Raw genomic sequence first — 20,146 nt, 5'->3', positions numbered from 1 at the left:
ATTTTATTTGATTCCGTTCTAAGTATATTCATATTTGCTTACATTTTATAATCTTTGACTACATTTTATAATCTTTGACTAAAACTTTGATACCTTCTAAGCTTTTGTTAGGGGCTACACCCTAGAGGCCTTTAGGTTTACGAAACAGCTAGTTGTTCATAAATCAATATAAGTAATTTGACAGGAATAAAAAAAATGGACCAAGAATCTTTGATATCAAGTGCAAGATTTTGTTTTGTTAGTGTTCAAAATTCTGTTGTTACGAATCTACAGGTAGATGAATACAAATTACAAATAGAGATCGATAAATGGATACAAATGAAATACATAGATAGGTGGATACCTACAAAGAAATAGAAAAGTTGATTCATATAAATAGATATAAAAATCACAGTGTTACTGTGGTAGGGGTGAAGCAGTTCAACCCTACTGAGCGAGTCCGGTCTAAAGAGCCCCTAGCCTTAATAATTCTATCAATAAAATACTTCAAGTAGTTACAGTTTGAAGGTTTATTTAGAACTGATTATACATAACAAATTAATGGCTTTATATACAAACAGATTACAATATTGGGTTAGGTAGAAAATGGGTGTGGAGAAAATGGGGGGCTGCAAGCCAGGTGAAAAGCAGACAGGCAGGCCCCTGTGGGGGTAAGGTAGACGTCCCCCGGAAAAGGGTAGGTTATCTGGAACATGAAGGGGGGAGGGGCAACTCACTCCCCACATCGGCGGGTGATAAACTTTGACCGCGTTCTCTGGCGGTCAAACAATAGAAGAAAGGGTTGGCTTAAGAATGTGATGGTTAGGGGATTAACCACCTGTGTTTTACCAGGAGCCCCGGAACGTAGCATGCTCTGGGAAGTGACAGTCTGTCTGTCCGGCTACCACATTACTTTAGTCAGAATGTGTGTTACCACAGCCCTATTTTACTTACTATTAGATAGATAAAAAGGTGTAAATTATAGTTAATCAACTAGGATGTGTACCAGTCATCTTGCTAATAGATAGATGTATAGGTATAAATAGATAGCTATATAGGAATAATAGATTAACTATGGATGGGTAAGAATAGATAGATAACAGTGTTTAAATGTTCAGTTAAGCTTGTACCTGGAGCTAGGATGTGTACCATTCATCCTGCTAATAGATAGATAGATAATACAACTGTTTAAATGTTCAGTTAAGCTTGTACCTGGAGCTAGGATGTGTACCAGTCATCCTGCTAATAGATAGATAGATAATACAACTGTTTAAATGTTCAGTTGAGCTTGTACCTGGAGCTAGGATGTGTACCAGTCATCCTGCTAATAGATAGATAGATAATACAACTGTTTAAATGTTCAGTTGAGCTTGTACCTGGAGCTAGGATGTGTATCAGTCATCCTGCTAATAGATAGATAGATAATACAACTGTTTAAATGTTCAGTTGAGCTTGTACCTGGAGCTAGGATGTGTACCAGCCATCCTGCTAATAGATAGATAGATAGATAGATAATTAGTTTAAGTTTAAGAATAGATAGATAATCAGTGTTTAAATGTTTAGTTGAGCTTGTACCTGGAGCTAGGGTGTGTACCAGTCATCCTGCTAATAGATAGATAGATAATACAACTGTTTAAATGTTAAGTTGAGCTTGTACCTGGAGCTAGGATGTGTACCAGTCATCCTTGCGGCTGCACAACATATTCTTCCATTCTCAGGCAAAATAAAACTCTCATTATGCTTATAATATAAACTTGCTTAGTTTGCAGTGAACTATAAAAATATTTACCTATTTAATCTTATAAAATAGTCAGTTTAATGTGTCTCGTGATGGTTTTGGGCTATTAAAGTTCTTAGATTTTTTACCCTATTTCTCCCCCTTTAAAAATAGAGTCTTGAGATTCTAGGGGCATAGTAGCAATTAACTTAAAACATAATAACTTGTACTAGTTGTTACGTTCCCTAGAGGCCTGTTTCGGAACGCAATGCCTAGCCGTTCTCGAAATCTTATCTCGAAGCCCCCCGAATGACCAACATAGTGAAGTTTACGAATGTGTATTTATTACCATGAAAACAGTAAGTCTAAAACAAAAATATAAGAATTAATTACATAAAATTAATTGTTATTATTTTTTTAGCATCAAGGTTGCGTGATTTTAATTTAATAAAAAATATGAATTTTCTAAAAAACTTAAAATTGGCACGAATCATATTAAATCGCATCAGAAATTGATAATTTTAGAATAAAATAATCAACATTATAAAAGTAAATATTCGTATATCAAAACTTAGCAGTTAAATGGTCTATTTGTTGAAAAATTAATGATTTAAATTTCTTCATAAAATTGTACCATTCTACGCTTATTTTCAAGAATTAAAAGATAAATTCTTACCACATATGATGTCAAACTAAGCAGGAAGGCTTATTTGAGATCTTCCACACATCAGAGCGCATGTATATTCAAGCAATACATTATTTTCATTCACGTAGCTCGTCTCGTGGGAAATATCAAAGGAAAAGTGCGCGTCTCTTTTGTTTGTTTACAAGCCACGCGCGGAGATAGTTAGGAATGCCACGTAACACACTCATTCTCTGGGGAATTCTGGTGTAAGGAAAAAGGGATTAATGGGTTCGAACTTGCCGGGGAATACAAGAAATACATACCGACACACACCCGTCTATTCACTGGGAATCGAACACAATACCTCATCTTTGCAACATGCGTGCAGACAGTGTCCACGAAATCACAATCTCATAACGCATAAATTACAAGAGTTTAAAAAGTCATGGCCATAAGGCCTAAAATTGGTTATGGAAACTTACGAATACCACAACAACTCAAACCGCCTCAGCTACCACATAAGGACAGGAATAAGGGAATGGGAAAAGCATTCAACATTCATGAAATGCACATTTACCACTCACACATCTCATTATATCATGGCCTCATAATCTCAAATAAAATTAGAATTACAGACCATGTAATTGCGAATACATGAATTAATAATCATTAGTACCTAAACTTCAATTAGGTACCTACATAATAAAATAGGTAAATGATTTTTATACTAAAAATCGCATCGATAATTAAATAATCAACTCAAACTTTTTTCATCAAAGAAAGAAAGATTAAATAATAACATTTCTTCTACTAAATCTTTTTTGCTAGAAAAGAAAAGTAAAATTGCATAAAAACTTCTCAATAATTAGAATTTTTCTCCGACAGAAGAATAATTTGCTTACATCTAAACATTTTTCAGATAAGATAAGTAAGATCCTTAAATCTAAACATGTTTTAATAAAATAGATACTTAAATCTAAATAAAATATGACTGTAAAAAATCATCAAACTTCGGAAAATTAAAATTTCATAATTTTAAATCTTTGTGAATCAAAATTGCGTAAAATTAAAATTGCAATTGAAATATGCAAATTAAATTTACTAAAATAAAACAAAAGCTCAATATAAGAAAAGAACTTCTCTAAAATGCTGAATCTTCAATTTCTCTCTGTTTTAAGAAGAAAGCAACATATACATATTCATACAGTCATAATTAAAGGCAATCTGGGCCTCAGTTAGAATGAATCCCTCAAGATACAAACTAACAATGTCCATCAAATAATAATAAATGCCTTGTTCCAGCTATCCTGTTGGACGTTATGACTTTCCATCACGACTTTCGATACTGCATAATTTCTAACAGGATTTCTGGCGCAGGGCTGCATCAACTGAAACAAACATAATTAGTGATGTTTAATTCAAAACAAAATAAAAAGAATCATGAAATAATTCAAAGAAACTTTTAAATTCATCAATCAAAGTAAATCAATCAAAATGAAATATTTTATGCTTTAGTTTTGCCGTTTTGCGTCGGGCCTGGCCGAGGAAACAGAGCTTAGGTACGTCGTAAAGCGGTCTTATTAAGCTAAATTCTACGAAAATCAAAGAATCTACTTAATTCATCGCGAAAAAAATCTGCATTTTTTCTTTAGGTACATCAGTTCAAAGGTAAATATTAATAATTTAATATGCATGTAATATTAAATTATTTATGTGATTGTAATAAAATTCATAAAGAAATATTTAAATGATGTAAAAATCTCATTTTGTTAATTTCTTATCATATCAAATTTCAATCCAACAAGGATAAAAATGTTTATATCTGCATAGGTACCTAGGAAATTTTCCTCGAAAAAAATCCCAGGTCTCGGAAAGACTTAAATCATTGAAAGAACTTGCGAAAACGTATAAAAACTTAAGTTTGCATTTCAAATGAGAAAAAATCTTGCATCGATTTGAAAGTTTAAACGAAATTGTATCAAAAATTGCGTTTTTTGTCTTTCGAAAAAAATCTGATAAATCTACCGAAAAAATAAAATTCAAAGTTAAACAAGAACGATACTTATACTAAACTTTGGGTAGATTGATCTTCAGTAGTCGTCTTGCGGAAGTCTCGTTATCTGTGGCGGCGACTCCGTCTGATAATTTGTATTTGGCAACCACGGTCCTTCCACCTGGGCGCACTTCTTGAACTCGTCCCAATCTAAACTTCTTCATCAAACTTGTGCTGTCATCAACAAGCACCACATCTCCTGGCTCGAGCAGCACCTCGTTGCGGCGCCACTTGATGGACCTCAACAGCTCGGGCATGAGCTGCTCCTTGTACACCTGATGGAACTGCCTGGTCAACTCCTCCAAGTTCTCCAACCTCTTGGTAATCGGTTCCTTGCAACCGGTTTCAAACGTACAGATTGCATCATTTGTCCTGCCTCCAAGCAAATCAGCAGGTGAAATAATTCTCCAGGTATTGACATCTTCGCCAGCAGTGGCATAAGTCAACGGTTTAGAATTCAGCACTCTAGCTGTCTCAGCACACAACAACAGTAAATCATTGAAGGTTACGGTAGCTCCGGCCAACTTCTTGTTCAACACTCGCTTGACCAGCCCAACCTGTCTCTCCACAGTGCCAACAAATGAATGTGCAGCTGTGGGCACAAGATGCCACTCAAAATGCATCCTTGTATCCTTCAAAAGTTCATCTAGAATGCGTTTGGTACCAGCCATATTGGTACCACGATCAGTAGTAACTCTTCTTGGCATGTTGTAAAACGCCTGAAGTTTTCTCAAGCCGACCAGCACGGCTTCAGTTGAATAATCTGTCAAAACATCAATAAACACAGCCTGTGTAAATCTACAAGCTACTATCAACAACCAGACTTTGTACTTTGTCTTGGTTTTCCTGGTGCCAACGCCAGGTTTCACAACTTCCATGGGACCCGCAAGGTCCATATGAACCTCTTGGAAGGGCACTGACGGCTCCACACGGTCTGGCAGGATATCCGCCATTGCGGGACTCGAACGCTTGGCATACTCAATGGAACATGCAGCACAATTCTTGACCACTTTCATAGCCTCCATGCGGCCATGTGTGATCCAAGCATACCTTCGGCTTTGCGCCAAAGTCTTACGATGGCCTCCATGGCCCAGTTCATCATGACTTTGTTGTAGAATCAGCTTTGCCAGCCTGTTGTGGCGGCTAAGCAAGACAACACCTGAGCTGTCCTTCATAATTTTCCTTGGGCCTCCAGCTGCGGCCTCAAGAGCTTCGTCACCTCTGGCGGCCATTTTTAGTATTGTAAATGTCCGAAGAGGAAAACATCCATCGTGACCCACTATGGGCCAACAAACCTGGACTTTGTGATGATACGGTTGAAGAGAATCGAACTTCCCCTCGGCGTCCATGGTCATTTCCTTCTCTTGGTTGAAGGATGTCAAAAACAGGTCACAAACAGAATCCAAGTAAGTGTTTGTGAAAGTATAGTTCTCATAATACCTAGAACTATCCTTGTTGCTACCACCATCCTCATTTGTTGCAACACCACGTTTCTTGACAAGTAACAATTTGAAAAGGTTAGCAGCCTTAAGAACTGCAGCTACAGTCCTTCTTGCCTGCTTGTAGGTCCTCTTTGCCAGCGACCTCCAGAAATCATTGTCCACCATTTGTGTGAACATTACCTTGAGCTTCGCCATCTTTGGATTAAGCTCACTCTCAGGAATAGATGCGTTAACCTCACCCGCCGTTTTAACGGGCCACTGGTCCTGTTCCAGGCGCAACTAGCTTGGACCTTCCTGGTAAGTAGATCCAGGTTGTACATCCTCAATTGTACACAAACCTCGCGTAGCTAAATCCGCAATGTTGTGTTGGGTAGGTACCCATCTCCAATCTTCAGGGCTCGTCAACTGCTGTATTTCAGAAACACGATGACTGTTGAAGACATTTAGCATAACACTGTCACTAGATAATTGTGCTAGGGCGCAGCTGCTATCACTAAAAAATACTTTGCCAGAGATGTCAAATGGTATGGCTCTGACAACTGTATCCACAAGCCTTGCCAAGATTAGGCACGATAACATTTCTAACCTCGGTATAGACTCCATCTTAACTGGTGCGACACGTGACTTGGCGCAACACAAAACTACATCAAATCCTCCAGCAATTGGCCACCTCAGGTAGATAATGGCTGCATAGGCTGAGCTTGATGCATCACAGAAACCAATTACCATTGGAAGCCCCAATGGCTTATCAGGAACCATCGAACGTCTAAACGACACATTTCCAAGTGCCGCCCTGTCCTGGAGGCTGCTCACAAACTCTGACCTCAACTCTCCAGGTATGGAATCATCCCAGTCACATCCATGTATGCAAACTGAGCGTAGACATAGCTTGGATTTAAGCAACAATGGTGAAGCTAAACCCAACGGGTCGTACAATTGTTGTACGATTCTCCAAACTTCTCGTTTAGTTATCGTTTCAGGTAGACTTCTCCAGAGATCCTCCAAGTCCAGGTCCTCCAGCAACTTTCTACCTTTAATCTTCGCGCCGTGGTTGGCTCTAACAGGCAAAAACAATATATCCTGTTTTGGGTCCCAAACAATGCCCAATACTTTTGCTCTGTCAACATCATCTCCAGAATAAATAACAGATTTAAATCTGAAATTTCCAGGTTCAATCATCTGCTCCAGCTCTCGGACCAGCTGGACAGCTTCAGGTTTACTGTTATGACCGCTTAAGTGGTCATCCACGTAAGTACAAGTCTCCAATTTTACAGAAGGAGGATCTTGATACAACACAAATTCAGATCTGAGTGGCTGCTGAACATCTCTCCACACATCTTGTTTGGCTACAACATCAGAACCTTTAATCTTCTCAGATCCATAAACATCCTGAACATCCTGCAGGGATCTTCCACCAAAAATACGACCAGTGAGTCTGAGGGTGGTCACGGCCATATCGCCTGCGAGGGCCTCGCCAAAATTAACAGTTTTGGTGAGGTAAACCTCCGGCTCTCCATCAACTGTATCAGCAAAAAATACGCGTTTCAGCTGAGAATCTTCATAGGTAGCTAACAAACTGTTATAAAACTTCTGGATATCAGCCACAAGCGCACACTTGTAGCTTCTGAACCGAATAAGATTGTGCATCAGGGAATATAATGGAACTGGCCCATCCATCATAATACTGTTGAGACTCATCCCCTTGCAACAGAGACTGCTGTTGGCGCATATCCTCAACGGCGTGGAAATACTTTCTTTATATGCACACACCAGGCTCGAATAATAAACAGGCCCAGTATAAGACAGATCTTCTGGCGACGCTCTAACATACACGCCACGAGAAACAGCTTCATTAAACACTTGGCAGAAAGTATCATATTCGCCTTTTTTGACCATTCTTTGCCGGTCACGCAGGCAAATCTTGTACGCCTGCTCTGAATTATCAAACAACACACTTGGCGGCGTCTTATAAGGATATGAAGCCGTCCAGATACAGCTCTCAAGATCCAGTGTCAAACCTTCTTCAATCAGCTGCCGCTTGCGCACGTCCAAGGCGGACTGCCCGGCAGCAATGGCAGCGCAATGGCGGCAGTTCTTACAGCCGCTGCACATTGATGGCGGCTGTATTCTCAGACTCTCCGTGGAAAGGAACTCCATCTTGCTGACCTCTAGCTTAGTAGCTTTACAAGCGACAGGATTAGCAACAGTCCTGCCGTCTGCAGACACATCTAGATAACCTGTACCAAATAAGCTTTTGTACAGTCTAGAATCACCAACCATTTTATCTGCACACGGGAACATAGCTGGTGTCAGGTGCCCAATAAGAACATCTATCTTACCATCAACCATAGAGAAATTATCAGGCTTCATATCGAAAATCTCGGCGGCGGCTGCAGGATCAATAGAACGTAAACCTTCGTCAGTACCAATGCTAGGCACTACCGCCGCCTCCAGAATATGGCAATTCCGGTTGCGGTCAACCAAGCAGATTTTAACCGTAGGACATGCTTGGCTCTTTCCATCCGCCAAAGAAATAGTAGCTGTGCGACCAGTTGATGGCAACTCTAACTTCTTGGCGATACTTCTAGAAATTAGTGTGAGATTAGCTCCACTATCCCACATCGCGTTGACGGTGACTTGGCGTTTGTCAGCCGCCACGGCTGGGAGCTGCTGCAACATCAGCATATAATTGTTCTTGCTGAACAACTGTGATTCATAAACTGCCGCAACTTGTCCACCAGCAACAGATTCATGTAATAATGAATTATGAGGCTGATTGCAGCTGTCTATAGTACAGCTGCCAAGTCTATCGGCCTTAGGACAATCAGCAACCCTGTGTCCCTTTTGAAGGCAAAGCAAACAGGCGCCGATTTTCTTGATAAAGTTTTTACGTTCAGGAACAGACAGATCCCTAAACTTAGAACACTTAAACAACAAGTGTTCAGAACTGCAACCTTCCGACGGGCAAGGCTGTTTCTTCTTGGTCTTTGCTGGAGACCCAGGTTTACCTACGGCTGTAGCTGCTGCCGCAGGATTACCCTTCTTCTTAGAGGGGGTGTCCATATCAGTCGAGCACCGCATTAAAATAGCGCCCCTCTGCTCTTCGATAATCTGCATCAACTTTGGCACATTTGGGACGTCCATTGAGCCCAATGCCAAATTAAGCTTGTCTTGAAAATCTCGAGGTAACTTCTTGGATAACATCTCCAGAAGGATCACGGTCAACCACTGGCTGGTGGTAACCTCATCATCTTCATCATCTTTAGTCAGCTGCTCCAGCTGGCTAACTGCACCACCGAACTCTGCTAACACAGTCACAATCTGGTTGGAGTCCGACGGCTTAGACTTCTTCTCCCATTGGTTGAAAAGGCAGAGCATTTGACGTGTCTTAGACTTGAAACGCAAGTCAAGGTAAGCCCACTGAGATTCATGCGATTGAATCTGAGTTAATTGGAGTCTCAGCTCTTTATTTTTACAGACTTTCTCACTGCTCAACAATAACTGCAAATACGACGGGTCCTGTCCTACAGTAAGCTTTTTAAAATTGTCCTTTAAACTTACGTAAGATGCTTCCTGGCCGTCGAATGAGGGGAGAAGCCGCTCGTCAACACGATTCATATATCCTGGCGTGAACATGGAACCGGTGGCGAACTGTGGTGTGCCAAACGGTGACACAAATGGCGATGCTGCTGGGGCACCCGCCGTCGTCGTGGATGGCTTCACAGGTTCAAGCTTAACCTCAGCCAATTGTTTCATCAATGCAGACAAAGTGTTTATAATTGGATCGGGTAAGGGAAAATATGACCCTTTAATAACTTTCACGATCTTCAAGCATCGATCATATAGTTCAGCCTGATGGTTAGGCAAATTATCACCAACTAAATCAACAACACTTTGAATGTCATTAAGCTCTTCTATAGCATCAAGAGCATCCTTCAAAGCACTATAGTCTTTTTGCACAGTAACTATATCAGAATAAATGTCACTAAACTCATCAAGCTCTTGGATTCTCAAACCAAGCTTGTTAAAACCGTCCATGATGCTGTCGAATGTTTCGAACTTGTCGTGGACAAGGATTGACTCCTTAGTGAGATGTCTAACATCAAGTTCTGAAGTATCACTGACCAACTTCATCACTCTACTTAGCTCACTGGTTAGGGCATCAACGGCTGGGCGCAGCCGCTTTCTCAATTGATCACCTTTATTCTTTTTAGGACCCATGATTGTCACTAAAGTTAACTGTACTGATTATGACTATAATAATGTGTGGTAAGGTATCACAACCAACACATTCACAAAACTTCACAGATTCTTCTTAGCTGCATCTGTTCTGTCTTGTTTTCATTGTTTTGGAACGCAATGCCTAGCCGTTCTCGAAATCTTATCTCGAAGCCCTCCGAATGACCAACATAGTGAAGTTTACGAATGTGTATTTATTACCATGAAAACAGTAAGTCTAAAACAAAAATATAAGAATTAATTACATAAAATTAATTGTTATTATTTTTTTAGCATCAAGGTTGCGTGATTTTAATTTAATAAAAAATATGAATTTTCTAAAAAACTTAAAATTGGCATGAATCATATTAAATCGCATCAGAAATTGATAATTTTAGAATAAAATAATCAACATTATAAAAGTAAATATTCGTATATCAAAACTTAGCAGTTAAATGGTCTATTTGTTGAAAAATTAATGATTTAAATTTCTTCATAAAATTGTACCATTCTACGCTTATTTTCAAGAATTAAAAGATAAATTCTTACCACATATGATGTCAAACTAAGCAGGAAGGCTTATTTGAGATCTTCCACACATCAGAGCGCATGTATATTCAAGCAATACATTATTTTCATTCACGTAGCTCGTCTCGTGGGAAATATCAAAGGAAAAGTGCGCGTCTCTTTTGTTTGTTTACAAGCCACGCGCGGAGATAGTTAGGAATGCCACGTAACACACTCATTCTCTGGGGAATTCTGGTGTAAGGAAAAAGGGATTAATGGGTTCGAACTTGCCGGGGAATACAAGAAATACATACCGACACAAGGCCTCTAGGGGCATTTTTGAAGGAGCAGTCGACTCCCATTGATTTTTAAATTTTGGAGAGAAACCTTTCCAGGTCTGATTTTTTTGGGAGGATGGTTATATATGGTTTAAAATAGGAAAAAACCTTTCTTTTGCCTATGAGAATTACATTGTAAAGGAGAACCATATCGGTTCAGCATTTAGCAAGATTGTTTGGTGCACAGACATTCTGTAACTTTTAAATAAGGATTATAAAAGCGTCGTGCATTGAAAGCTTTATCCCCAAACTTTCCTTTCTATTTGTGTAATTGAAATATAATACAAAATTTGGAAAAGTCCCGTATAATATTAAAGGAATATATTACCTACCTCTCCTTTTAGATATGCTTAGAATAAGAAAACATTATCTAAGCATTGGATTAAAACAAAATATATATAAATATAAAAAGATAAACAGACTTATGGACAAAGTTATATGAGTAGATGCTTATAATCTATTTAAATGAACCTCAATTTCCCTTGCCTTTTAGCCTAAAAAAATAATAAACGTGATAACAAAATAAGTTATAGAGAAGATTCGGATAGGTCAAAGGAATTTTTACAATAAAAATCAGCCGTTTATCTCTTTATTTAACCCACTTTAAAACCCTTTAATAGATAGGAGGAGGGGTAAAGTTGGCACAATTTTAATTACGCAATTGCTTCAAAATTGTTGTAGATTTGAAAAGCAGAAATTGTAAAGTTTGCCCTGTCTTTGTAAGGAAGATTATTTATACAAGTTTGTAAACCTTTAACCCTTAACAGTCGGGCCCCTTGCCGCACCTTAATCGGTCGGGGGGGGGGGGGGGGGGGGGCGTTCAAAGTAAGTCAAAGTCAATTTTCGCTCCATTCACCCTTTTATTTAACAACCTTTCAACGCCCACGCCCCCCCCCCCCCTTTCCCCTGACCGTTAAGGGTTAATCTGAGAAACGGTAAAGTTTTATAAAATACAAGGATGATAACATCCCAAAAGCAAAGCTCAAAAAAACAGGCGGACAAACAAACATTAAGACGTACAGAATGAAAGTAAATTTTAAATAAAGCAATTCAGTCTTGAAATTGTTCGAATACAGGATAGATAGGTCTGTTTAGGACTTTTCATAGAGATGCATTGTTATAATATTGTGCCTTATCGTCATAGAAATCATCATTATTTTTTATTTGCTACGGTATCTAATAGTTTGTGTATGTGTAGCCATTGTTTCTTAGTGTTTGAAACTAAGCAGTCATGGAGATTCGGTGAAGGACGAGACACTTTAGTATAACCACTAGGGCTATCAAGCTCCACGCCCAAGTGCATTATGCCTTGACCCGCTGCTTCAAGGAAGCTACTCTTTATTACCTCACCCTCGCCGAATATGGCAGGTGTCCCAAATTAAGTCATCGTAATGAATGACGCTCTCCACAGAGGAGCTTGGGATGAGAGTTGTACAGATATTATATTTTTAGAATGCTATTCCCTGTTGAATGTAAAACTTTAAACTTTAAAGATTAAGAATAAATAGGAAAGATTTTAGATTTATTTGTATTGTAAATAAATCCTCAAGTTAAGTAACAATTTAACAATTTATACTAGCTTTAGATAAACTACCCACTTAAAACTTGTTGTAAATTATGAAATAGGAAGACATAATCTTTAGATTATTTTATAATAAAGTACAGAATTATCCACCGGCCAAGCTTAAAATATTTTTAACGAACTAGAATTTTTTATGAAATTGTCATTAAAGCACTGAACAAGACATAAAACATATAAAAGTTTCATAAAATTTCAAAAATAACACCTCAAGATATGCAAAAACTCTTTCAAAATGTACCAAACTGTTATAGAAATTATCTTGCTAGGTTTGAAATCGATAAGATAATTCTAAAATGCTTAAGAACTTTTCGTTACGGACGAACCGACTCAATATGTAGAAAATCTTCGCTTTTGATAATGAGAGTTTTAATGTGTACAGAAATTATTGACTGGTCTCAGCTAAGTGTCCAGATTCGACCCAAAGATCTGGGCTCCATAGACAACATTCTGGATACCGTTACAGAACATAAATATAAACAGAAGCTTACACAAATGCATAAAGTTTTTCACAGGAACTTATTCAATATAAATTACTGCATATTAAACTAAGGAATATTGTGTTAAAATCGTCCGATAGATTCGAATTTAGAAATATAATTTTTCTACCTGTTCATTTTTTATTTTTTGTGTATTAAGACAATGGATATATTATTACTTGGATCTTACACCAGATTTTCATGTTTTATGATAAAGTGAACTCTCTTGCGGGCTAAAAAACGATCTCCCCCCCTCCCCTCCTACTGGATAAACGGCCCGACCGATAAAAGCAAGGGAAAATTTTAACCTAAATTGGCGAAAATTTTTCTCCTGTTATAATATCCACGTATATTCTACATCCATCATTAAGATTACCTAGTCGTTTTCTTTTTAATATTAATAAGTTAATCCTTTAGTTATATGAAAACTCCTGGTCATATTGCACTAACAACACTGCAAATCCTGGATGCCAGGATGTTTCCAGAGAAAGGGCTCAGCAATCCTGTTTGGAATATGGATACAACTCACCAGTCTCCCTTATTTCTGGACAGGTAACAATAATTGGATCTGGTACAGTTCGCTGTAAAATTTTGCAAGAAAAAAAACTGCTGAACGTAGATAGAGGTTAATTATGGCAGGCTAGACTTTAGTAAAGTGTTTGATAGTTTTAAAATTGTACTCCACAATCGTATTTTTTATTATACTAAGCGGTTAAGTCTGAAATATTTTTTTCGGGTGGGGGGTGGGGGGGGGGGTCGTTAATTAATAGGTTGTTTCATGATAGGTGTCTAAATTTTATAGGAAGTTTTGGATCTAATCTATGTCCTTCTGTATAGCTATGTGGGGCTTATTCAATTAAGTAATGAAATATGATCTACTTTTTAATTTTTTTCTTTCCTCTGTAGGAATCTTTTTATTTTGTTATATTTCTGAGCTTTGGTACTATTATCTTTCTTGTTGATATGGTATATATTGTAAAATAGCTGTACTAAGATTTAATTCTATCCAAACAATAAAAGAATAAAGATGAGGAAAGAAAAGGGTGCGCCATCATTTACTCATGTGTTTCTTTATTGCTAATTGACATTAGCAATAAAATGTGAAGGGTCTTTAATTATAAGAGTAAAGGAATGGGAGAAAGGCAATTTTTTGGCTATTTTAATAAAATACCTATCTGGTGATTTTCTACATGTGAGGAAGGGGACACTGGTCTGCAAATAATACTGATATAATATTTTATAACCACATTAACTCATGTGTTGGCTCAAAAACTTTGGGGACTTTTATAGAACTTTTATTGGCTAATTTCAAACTAGTAGTGTCCTAACTTTTTAACTAATAATTTTAATACAGAAGGGGTGATTTAAGTTATCAATAATAGGGATGAATATCAATTTATCGTCCATTGTCTTATCCCTCAAGATCCCTGAGAAAAGAAGATTACCTATCTCTCTTGTGCATAGATCTTTTCCCATAATACAATACATTTTTCATACAAAATTTTCAATGGCAAAATATTCTTTTGTGTGTGTGTGTGTGTGTGTGTGTGTGTGTGTGTATGTAAGTATGTGTGTACATAAAGGGGAAGAGATATTAGATTTTGAATGAGACAGCTGTCTTCTCATCTTTTTAGGCTTCATACAAACCGTTAAAAGATGAATATTTGAATATATGAAAATACAGGTTAATTAAATGATAATTTATTGATAATTTACTATTAATAGATCAATCATTTATTGATGAAATGATTGATGATTGAAAAGATGACTTGTTTGAATTGATTGATATTTTGCTTATTAGATTAAAGTATAAATAGATCGATTTGAAAAAATTGAATTTATACAAAGATTATTGATTGATTGATTGTTATAATTAGTTAACAAAAGAACTAAATAAAGAAATATTGAATTGAAAATTTTTGTTATTTTTCTGTGTGTTGAAATGTAAGAGCACCCATCATCTTTTGACAAGGGCAAGGTCAAGAATGGTTAAATCTGTATAAATCCTTCCTACTTTTATTTAATCATTATTTAAAGTCTTCTATTATGTGTTTAAAATGAAGACTTCTCATGAATGAGATGCAACTACTTACTTATTTTATATTCAGAGGACGCGATAGACAGTTTAGCCTCAATTTTGTTTATAAAAAGGGCCTGTTTTTAATGTCAAGGCATTCCCCCTACTCTTACTATGTAAGTCTGGTATCTGACATAGCAGCAGTAGATGGGCTCTTTTTCAACGTCTTTGGTTATGATGCTTTGTTGAGCCAAGATTCGAACGCTACAACGTGCAAGTCTTTATTTTGTGAAAATCAAATCTTACCCCTCGCTATTTTTACATAAATCTCACTGTTTATTAAACTAAAATTGCTTAAACCAGGTAGGAAAGGAACATTTGTCTGTAAATTATACTGGTACCCAAAGTTTTATGAACAGGGTTATGAAAAACTTTTGTTACGTGTCCATTAATAATTTCAATCTACTGAAGGGGTAATTTTGGATTGTTCATCAATTTATCGTCCATTTTCCTATCTCTCTGTTAAAGATACATTTTTTGGGTATAGTCCTTTCCACGACATCCCTCCATAAGGAGCGATTCTTCGTATTTTTAAAATGGCTTTTTATAGGTTATTTTAGGTTAGGTTAGGTTATATTGTGTTAGGTAATTGCCCCACAGGGTTAGGTAATTGGCCCCGCAGGGTTAGAGCCCCCCGCAGGGGCTAGAAATAGGAGAAAAGCTACTGTGAAAAATACGAAGAATCGCTCCTTTTAGAGGGATGTCGTGGAAAGGACTATACCCCATTTTTCTATTCAGGTATCCTAGACCTTCAGGAGGAGGTTTCACAGCTGTTATTTTAACCTACAACAGAGTACAGTCTTTATTTGAGATATTAACAAAGCTAGAAAGAATTCCAAGTCTTGCACGGTTAGTATATTATTATTCAGAGAGGGAGGGTACTTTGGACTGTTAATTATGATTGTTCCCAAAGTTTTATAATACCGTTTTCTCATTTGTTGGCTTGAAAACTTTGGGTGCCTTTATTAAATATTGATTGGTTGGTTCAGTACAAGAAGTATCTAAACTTTTCAACCGATGCTTTAAATCTACAGAAAGGGTAATTTGCTTTTTAATACCGAAGAATCTATTCTTGTAAGTCTTTTAAAATTATGCCTTCTTGATTTTGAATACCAGCATTTAAACCTAAGTTTGACCAAAAAGATTTTTGATAAGTATTCCTAAGAGACAAGAATGACTACGTCCAATAGTAACAAAGCTGTTTGTAGTGAAGGTTGAGGGAATAGAGGGGAAAGAAAAGGAGATTTAAAGTAAAGGGAAAGTAAAGTAATGGGGCGGTGAAAATTTTTTTTATTATTTCCACTTAAAAATTATAAAATAAAAAACAGTAACCTTCTAACATCATTGACAGAAAGACAGACACAATCACTAATAGAGTAGCTTGGAATCATTTATAGGGATTTTATTTGTTTTAAAACAATTTACAATTATTATCTGCTCAGTATTTGTTTATTCGAATACTTACAGTCTCCCTTTTTTTTATAAAAAGACCTGCATTTTTTTCCTAGTAGTGACTTGTTGAGTACAATCATAAGGATGGGGGGTTGGTAAGTTCTCGACACACAATTTGTGGGAAAGCAACTAAAGACCAAAATTTTAACTCAAGTTTCACAATACATGAAAACATATTTGCAACCAAATTTAAAGAAATAACTTTTTGTAAGTTAGCCTTTCAAATTCAATTTTTGATTTTCAATGCAAATCTTTGCGCATTTAAGAAAGTTAAAATTTGAAGGTTTAGAGCAAAGCTAATCGATGTAAAAGGATGTTAACCCTTAATAAATCTCTTTCTTTAGATTAATAAATCTTAAGTTTAGTTTTAAAGCTTCTAATCATTTCCTGCTCTATAAAGTAGTCAGTTCTGTAGATATGTTTATAGCAAAAGATCTCGTAAACGGGTTGACAGATCTTGACCAATTTTGAGGGAAGTTTAGTATTAATCTTAAGGAGTTTTATAAAAAAAAATGTATTAAGAGGGGGGAGAACCCCTCAACACCTCTATTGGTAAACCCCTAGAAGCTAGGAGCGAAGCGATTATGCTACTAATGAAATAACCTTCCTCGTTTTAGAATTCTTGTGATATGGAATCATCAAACAATCCCTCCACCTTCAACAAATGAATGGCCAAAGATTAATAAACCTATGAAGGTTAGGTTGTCCCATTTTATACCCATTTCCAATTTTTAGAGGGTTTTTTCATCTAATAAGAAATGTCAAAAATGCTCAAAAATTTTAATTTATTAATTAGAGGGGGGGGGGGAGAGATTTATATGGCGTCAGTAATAGCACTGTGATTTTTGTAGGAAACCAATGTTAATCGCCTTTATATTTTTTTTTACAAATATCACCGGGAGATGGCATTTTCGCCGGTAAAAACAGAAACGTTGCCGTTTGTTTTTTTTCTAAAAAACTACATTTAAACAACTTTTTAGCACAATATTATTGCCAACCACTCAAAAACTTATCCATGTTTAATAATTTCAACAACAAAAATTGGGACACTCTAAATCCATAGGTACTGCAAACGCCCGAAAACCGGTTATCAAACCGGTTTTATCCATACGCCGAGATTGAGACGGAAGCTGTGTTCTCATTGGATGATGATATCACTATGTTGAGTACGGATGAGATTGAGTTTGGGTTTCAGGTGACCAGTTTTTTTTTTTGACAAATGGTCTGCATGTCTGTCAAACTATTACTTGTGCTTGTGATGGATATATTGAAGCACCGTATAAGTGTAGTTAGGCAGACAACAAACTCTTTGATTGCATGACTTTTATAAGTCATACATGTAGATACCTAAAGTTTCAATTTTTTTTTTTTTGGGGAGAGGGGGGGGTTGAGGTATTAATAAATTTTCTATATTCCAACTAATTGCATTTGTTTTGCAGTACTAAGCTCATTTTCAACATCTTAATGTATGAAAACATTTACTTCTCTACATAGTCAATTTTCATATATTCCCTTTCCCTTCAACAACCCTTCACTGCACACATAAACATTTGTTTAAATAGGATAATAATTGAGACACTAATAATTATGAGTCTCTCTGCTAAAAAGTGGACATAACGCTGCAATTTTTACTGTTGTAGAATTTTCGGAACGACGCAACGTTTCATTTTTCTAATTTTTTTTCTGTTATACCTTTCTGTTTTCTGTTGCTCTAGGTATTATAATGTTTGATCAGAGCTTTTATTTAGCGTAATTTTTCTTATTTTTGCTTAATTGCTTTTAAAGCAAATTCAAATTGATATTAGGTATGGCGGGAGTTTCCAGATAGAATAGTTGGATACCCGTCCCGTCTGCATGTATGGAACCAGTCTAGCCTCAGCTGGACATATGACAGCGAGTGGAAGAATGAGCATAGCATGATTCTTACAGGCATTCTAGATATACACAGATAATGGATATACGTGGATATATTGATAGTGAACAATTTGTCGTCAATTAAACTGGCAAATAAGGGCCATTTATTGGTCAACTAGTTCATCCAGTAGGAGTGGAGGGTATGGGGTAAAACAGTTGGATTGGGTCGGGTGTATCGTTGTTTTAGCCAGCTGCAAGCATCACTTTAACAGAGTACATGAAAATTAGGTGCAATTGTCTGGGAAGGATGCTGTATCCCCCAAGATGGAATAGGACTTACAGATTGGCTAGTTATAGAGCAGCTTTAGCAATAATAAACTACCTGGGTCTGTAATGCAGGGAAGATCAAATTTATCACAATCTCACCAGAGGTTATCCAAAGGGTGCAGGGGGCCAGGACGGGAGTACGGTTAGGGTCTTCAGGCGGGGCCTCAGGGCATTTAATGGAGTCTGGAATTATTGGAAGGTCTTGATGTTTAGGCCTAAACAAATAGAGTTATATTTTGGGAAATTTGGTGGAAACCTAAACTTCACCCGGCCTAAGCTATTGTCCTATCCTCCCCCCAATTACATTATTTGTTAATAGGGAAAGGTGGAAAGGTTAATAATTTGAAGAACTAAGCTGTACCTGGATGTTAATTCTGGACAGCTTAGTTTTCCAAAGAGCCGGCAGACATTATAATTAAGCGGTCTGAAAAATGAAAATCTTTTATTTGCTGTTTGCAACCGCGAAATTAGAATGTCTGCCGCAGTGAGCCGCAGGCAACCCGTTGTTCTTCTCAGTGGACTGGTGGCCTGAAAGTGTACATACATTAGTGTACATGACACTCCCGGCAAGAAAAAGAAGAACATAGGGGTGCGGGTTGATCACTGCAGTTTACAGAAGATAGGAAGAACGATACGCCCAGCAGCAATAGCCTTTAATGTGTTTTTTTTTTTTTTTTTTTTTTTTATGGGGCGTATCGTTTACAATGGGTTAAAATAAATAAATAAATAACTATTTTGTAAACAATTTTAAATTTGCAATATATGATTAATACTAATCCAGGTTTGCTTCGGCTGGAATCAATCCTCGTAAGTGGGGTAAACTTCTTGGGGTAATCAATCATTTAATAATAAGATTATTAAAGACATTAGGCAGCATCTACTTGTTGTAAGATAACATTTAATAATGAGATTATTAAAGTTATTAAAGGGAGTGTAAACCTTTAAGCAGGATTTTTCTTTCGTAGTAATTGAATATTTAATAATGACATTTTTAAAATCAATGTGCAGGATTATGTAGTGTAATGAGGTAGGGTTTTTTATCTTCGGCACTTACAGCCTTTATTAATAGCAGAGTTGAATTTTGGACATGCATAACATCGTAATGCGTGTCGGTTAAGTTAAATTATTTCGGCAACTACAGCCTTTATTAGTCGGGGATTTGAAATCGGAGACGCACAACATCGTAATGCGTGTCCGTAAGGTTAATTGTTATCTTCGGCAAATTCAGCCTATGGCAGGTTCAGCCAAAGTTTCAACGGGTGTGACTAATTTGCAACGCATTGTGTTAACCCGTTTCAGGAACAGTTTTATTAGTTTTTTTGCGCCGAAGCGTACGACTTGTCACACTTGGAGGCCGCGGACCTGATTTGGTCAACTAGTGAGAGCTCGTCCTCGGAGAACAGGATGGCGATGTGCCGGACACTCCTTCTGGTCTCATGAAATTCTTCCTTCCAGTGTTTCCGCCAACGGATAATTACCTGACGGACAATACCATCATC

At 37.1% G+C, this 20,146-nt stretch overlaps 1 protein-coding gene across 1 annotated transcript in view; it reads left to right on the top strand.

Moving 5' to 3' along the window:
* Window positions 1-187: 187 nt before the first annotated feature.
* The window catches only part of LOC145331385 (exostosin-2-like), a 37,861-nt gene continuing 17,902 nt past the window's right edge, over window positions 188-20,146 (top strand). The window contains exons 1-8 of the mRNA XM_080176009.1: window positions 188-273; window positions 1,625-1,697; window positions 12,841-12,973; window positions 13,355-13,489; window positions 15,753-15,863; window positions 17,084-17,162; window positions 17,530-17,661; window positions 18,272-18,395. Coding sequence (XP_080032135.1) covers window positions 196-273; window positions 1,625-1,697; window positions 12,841-12,973; window positions 13,355-13,489; window positions 15,753-15,863; window positions 17,084-17,162; window positions 17,530-17,661; window positions 18,272-18,395 — 865 coding nt within the window. The 5' untranslated portion in view covers window positions 188-195. The remainder of the gene's footprint in view (window positions 274-1,624; window positions 1,698-12,840; window positions 12,974-13,354; window positions 13,490-15,752; window positions 15,864-17,083; window positions 17,163-17,529; window positions 17,662-18,271; window positions 18,396-20,146) is intronic.

The sequence above is a fragment of the Acartia tonsa genome, chromosome 11 (assembly GCF_053477335.1).
Source record: "Acartia tonsa isolate MP-2025a chromosome 11, ASM5347733v1, whole genome shotgun sequence".
Taxonomy (NCBI): domain Eukaryota; kingdom Metazoa; phylum Arthropoda; class Copepoda; order Calanoida; family Acartiidae; genus Acartia; species Acartia tonsa.
This window is presented reverse-complemented; position numbering and strand designations above follow the sequence as displayed.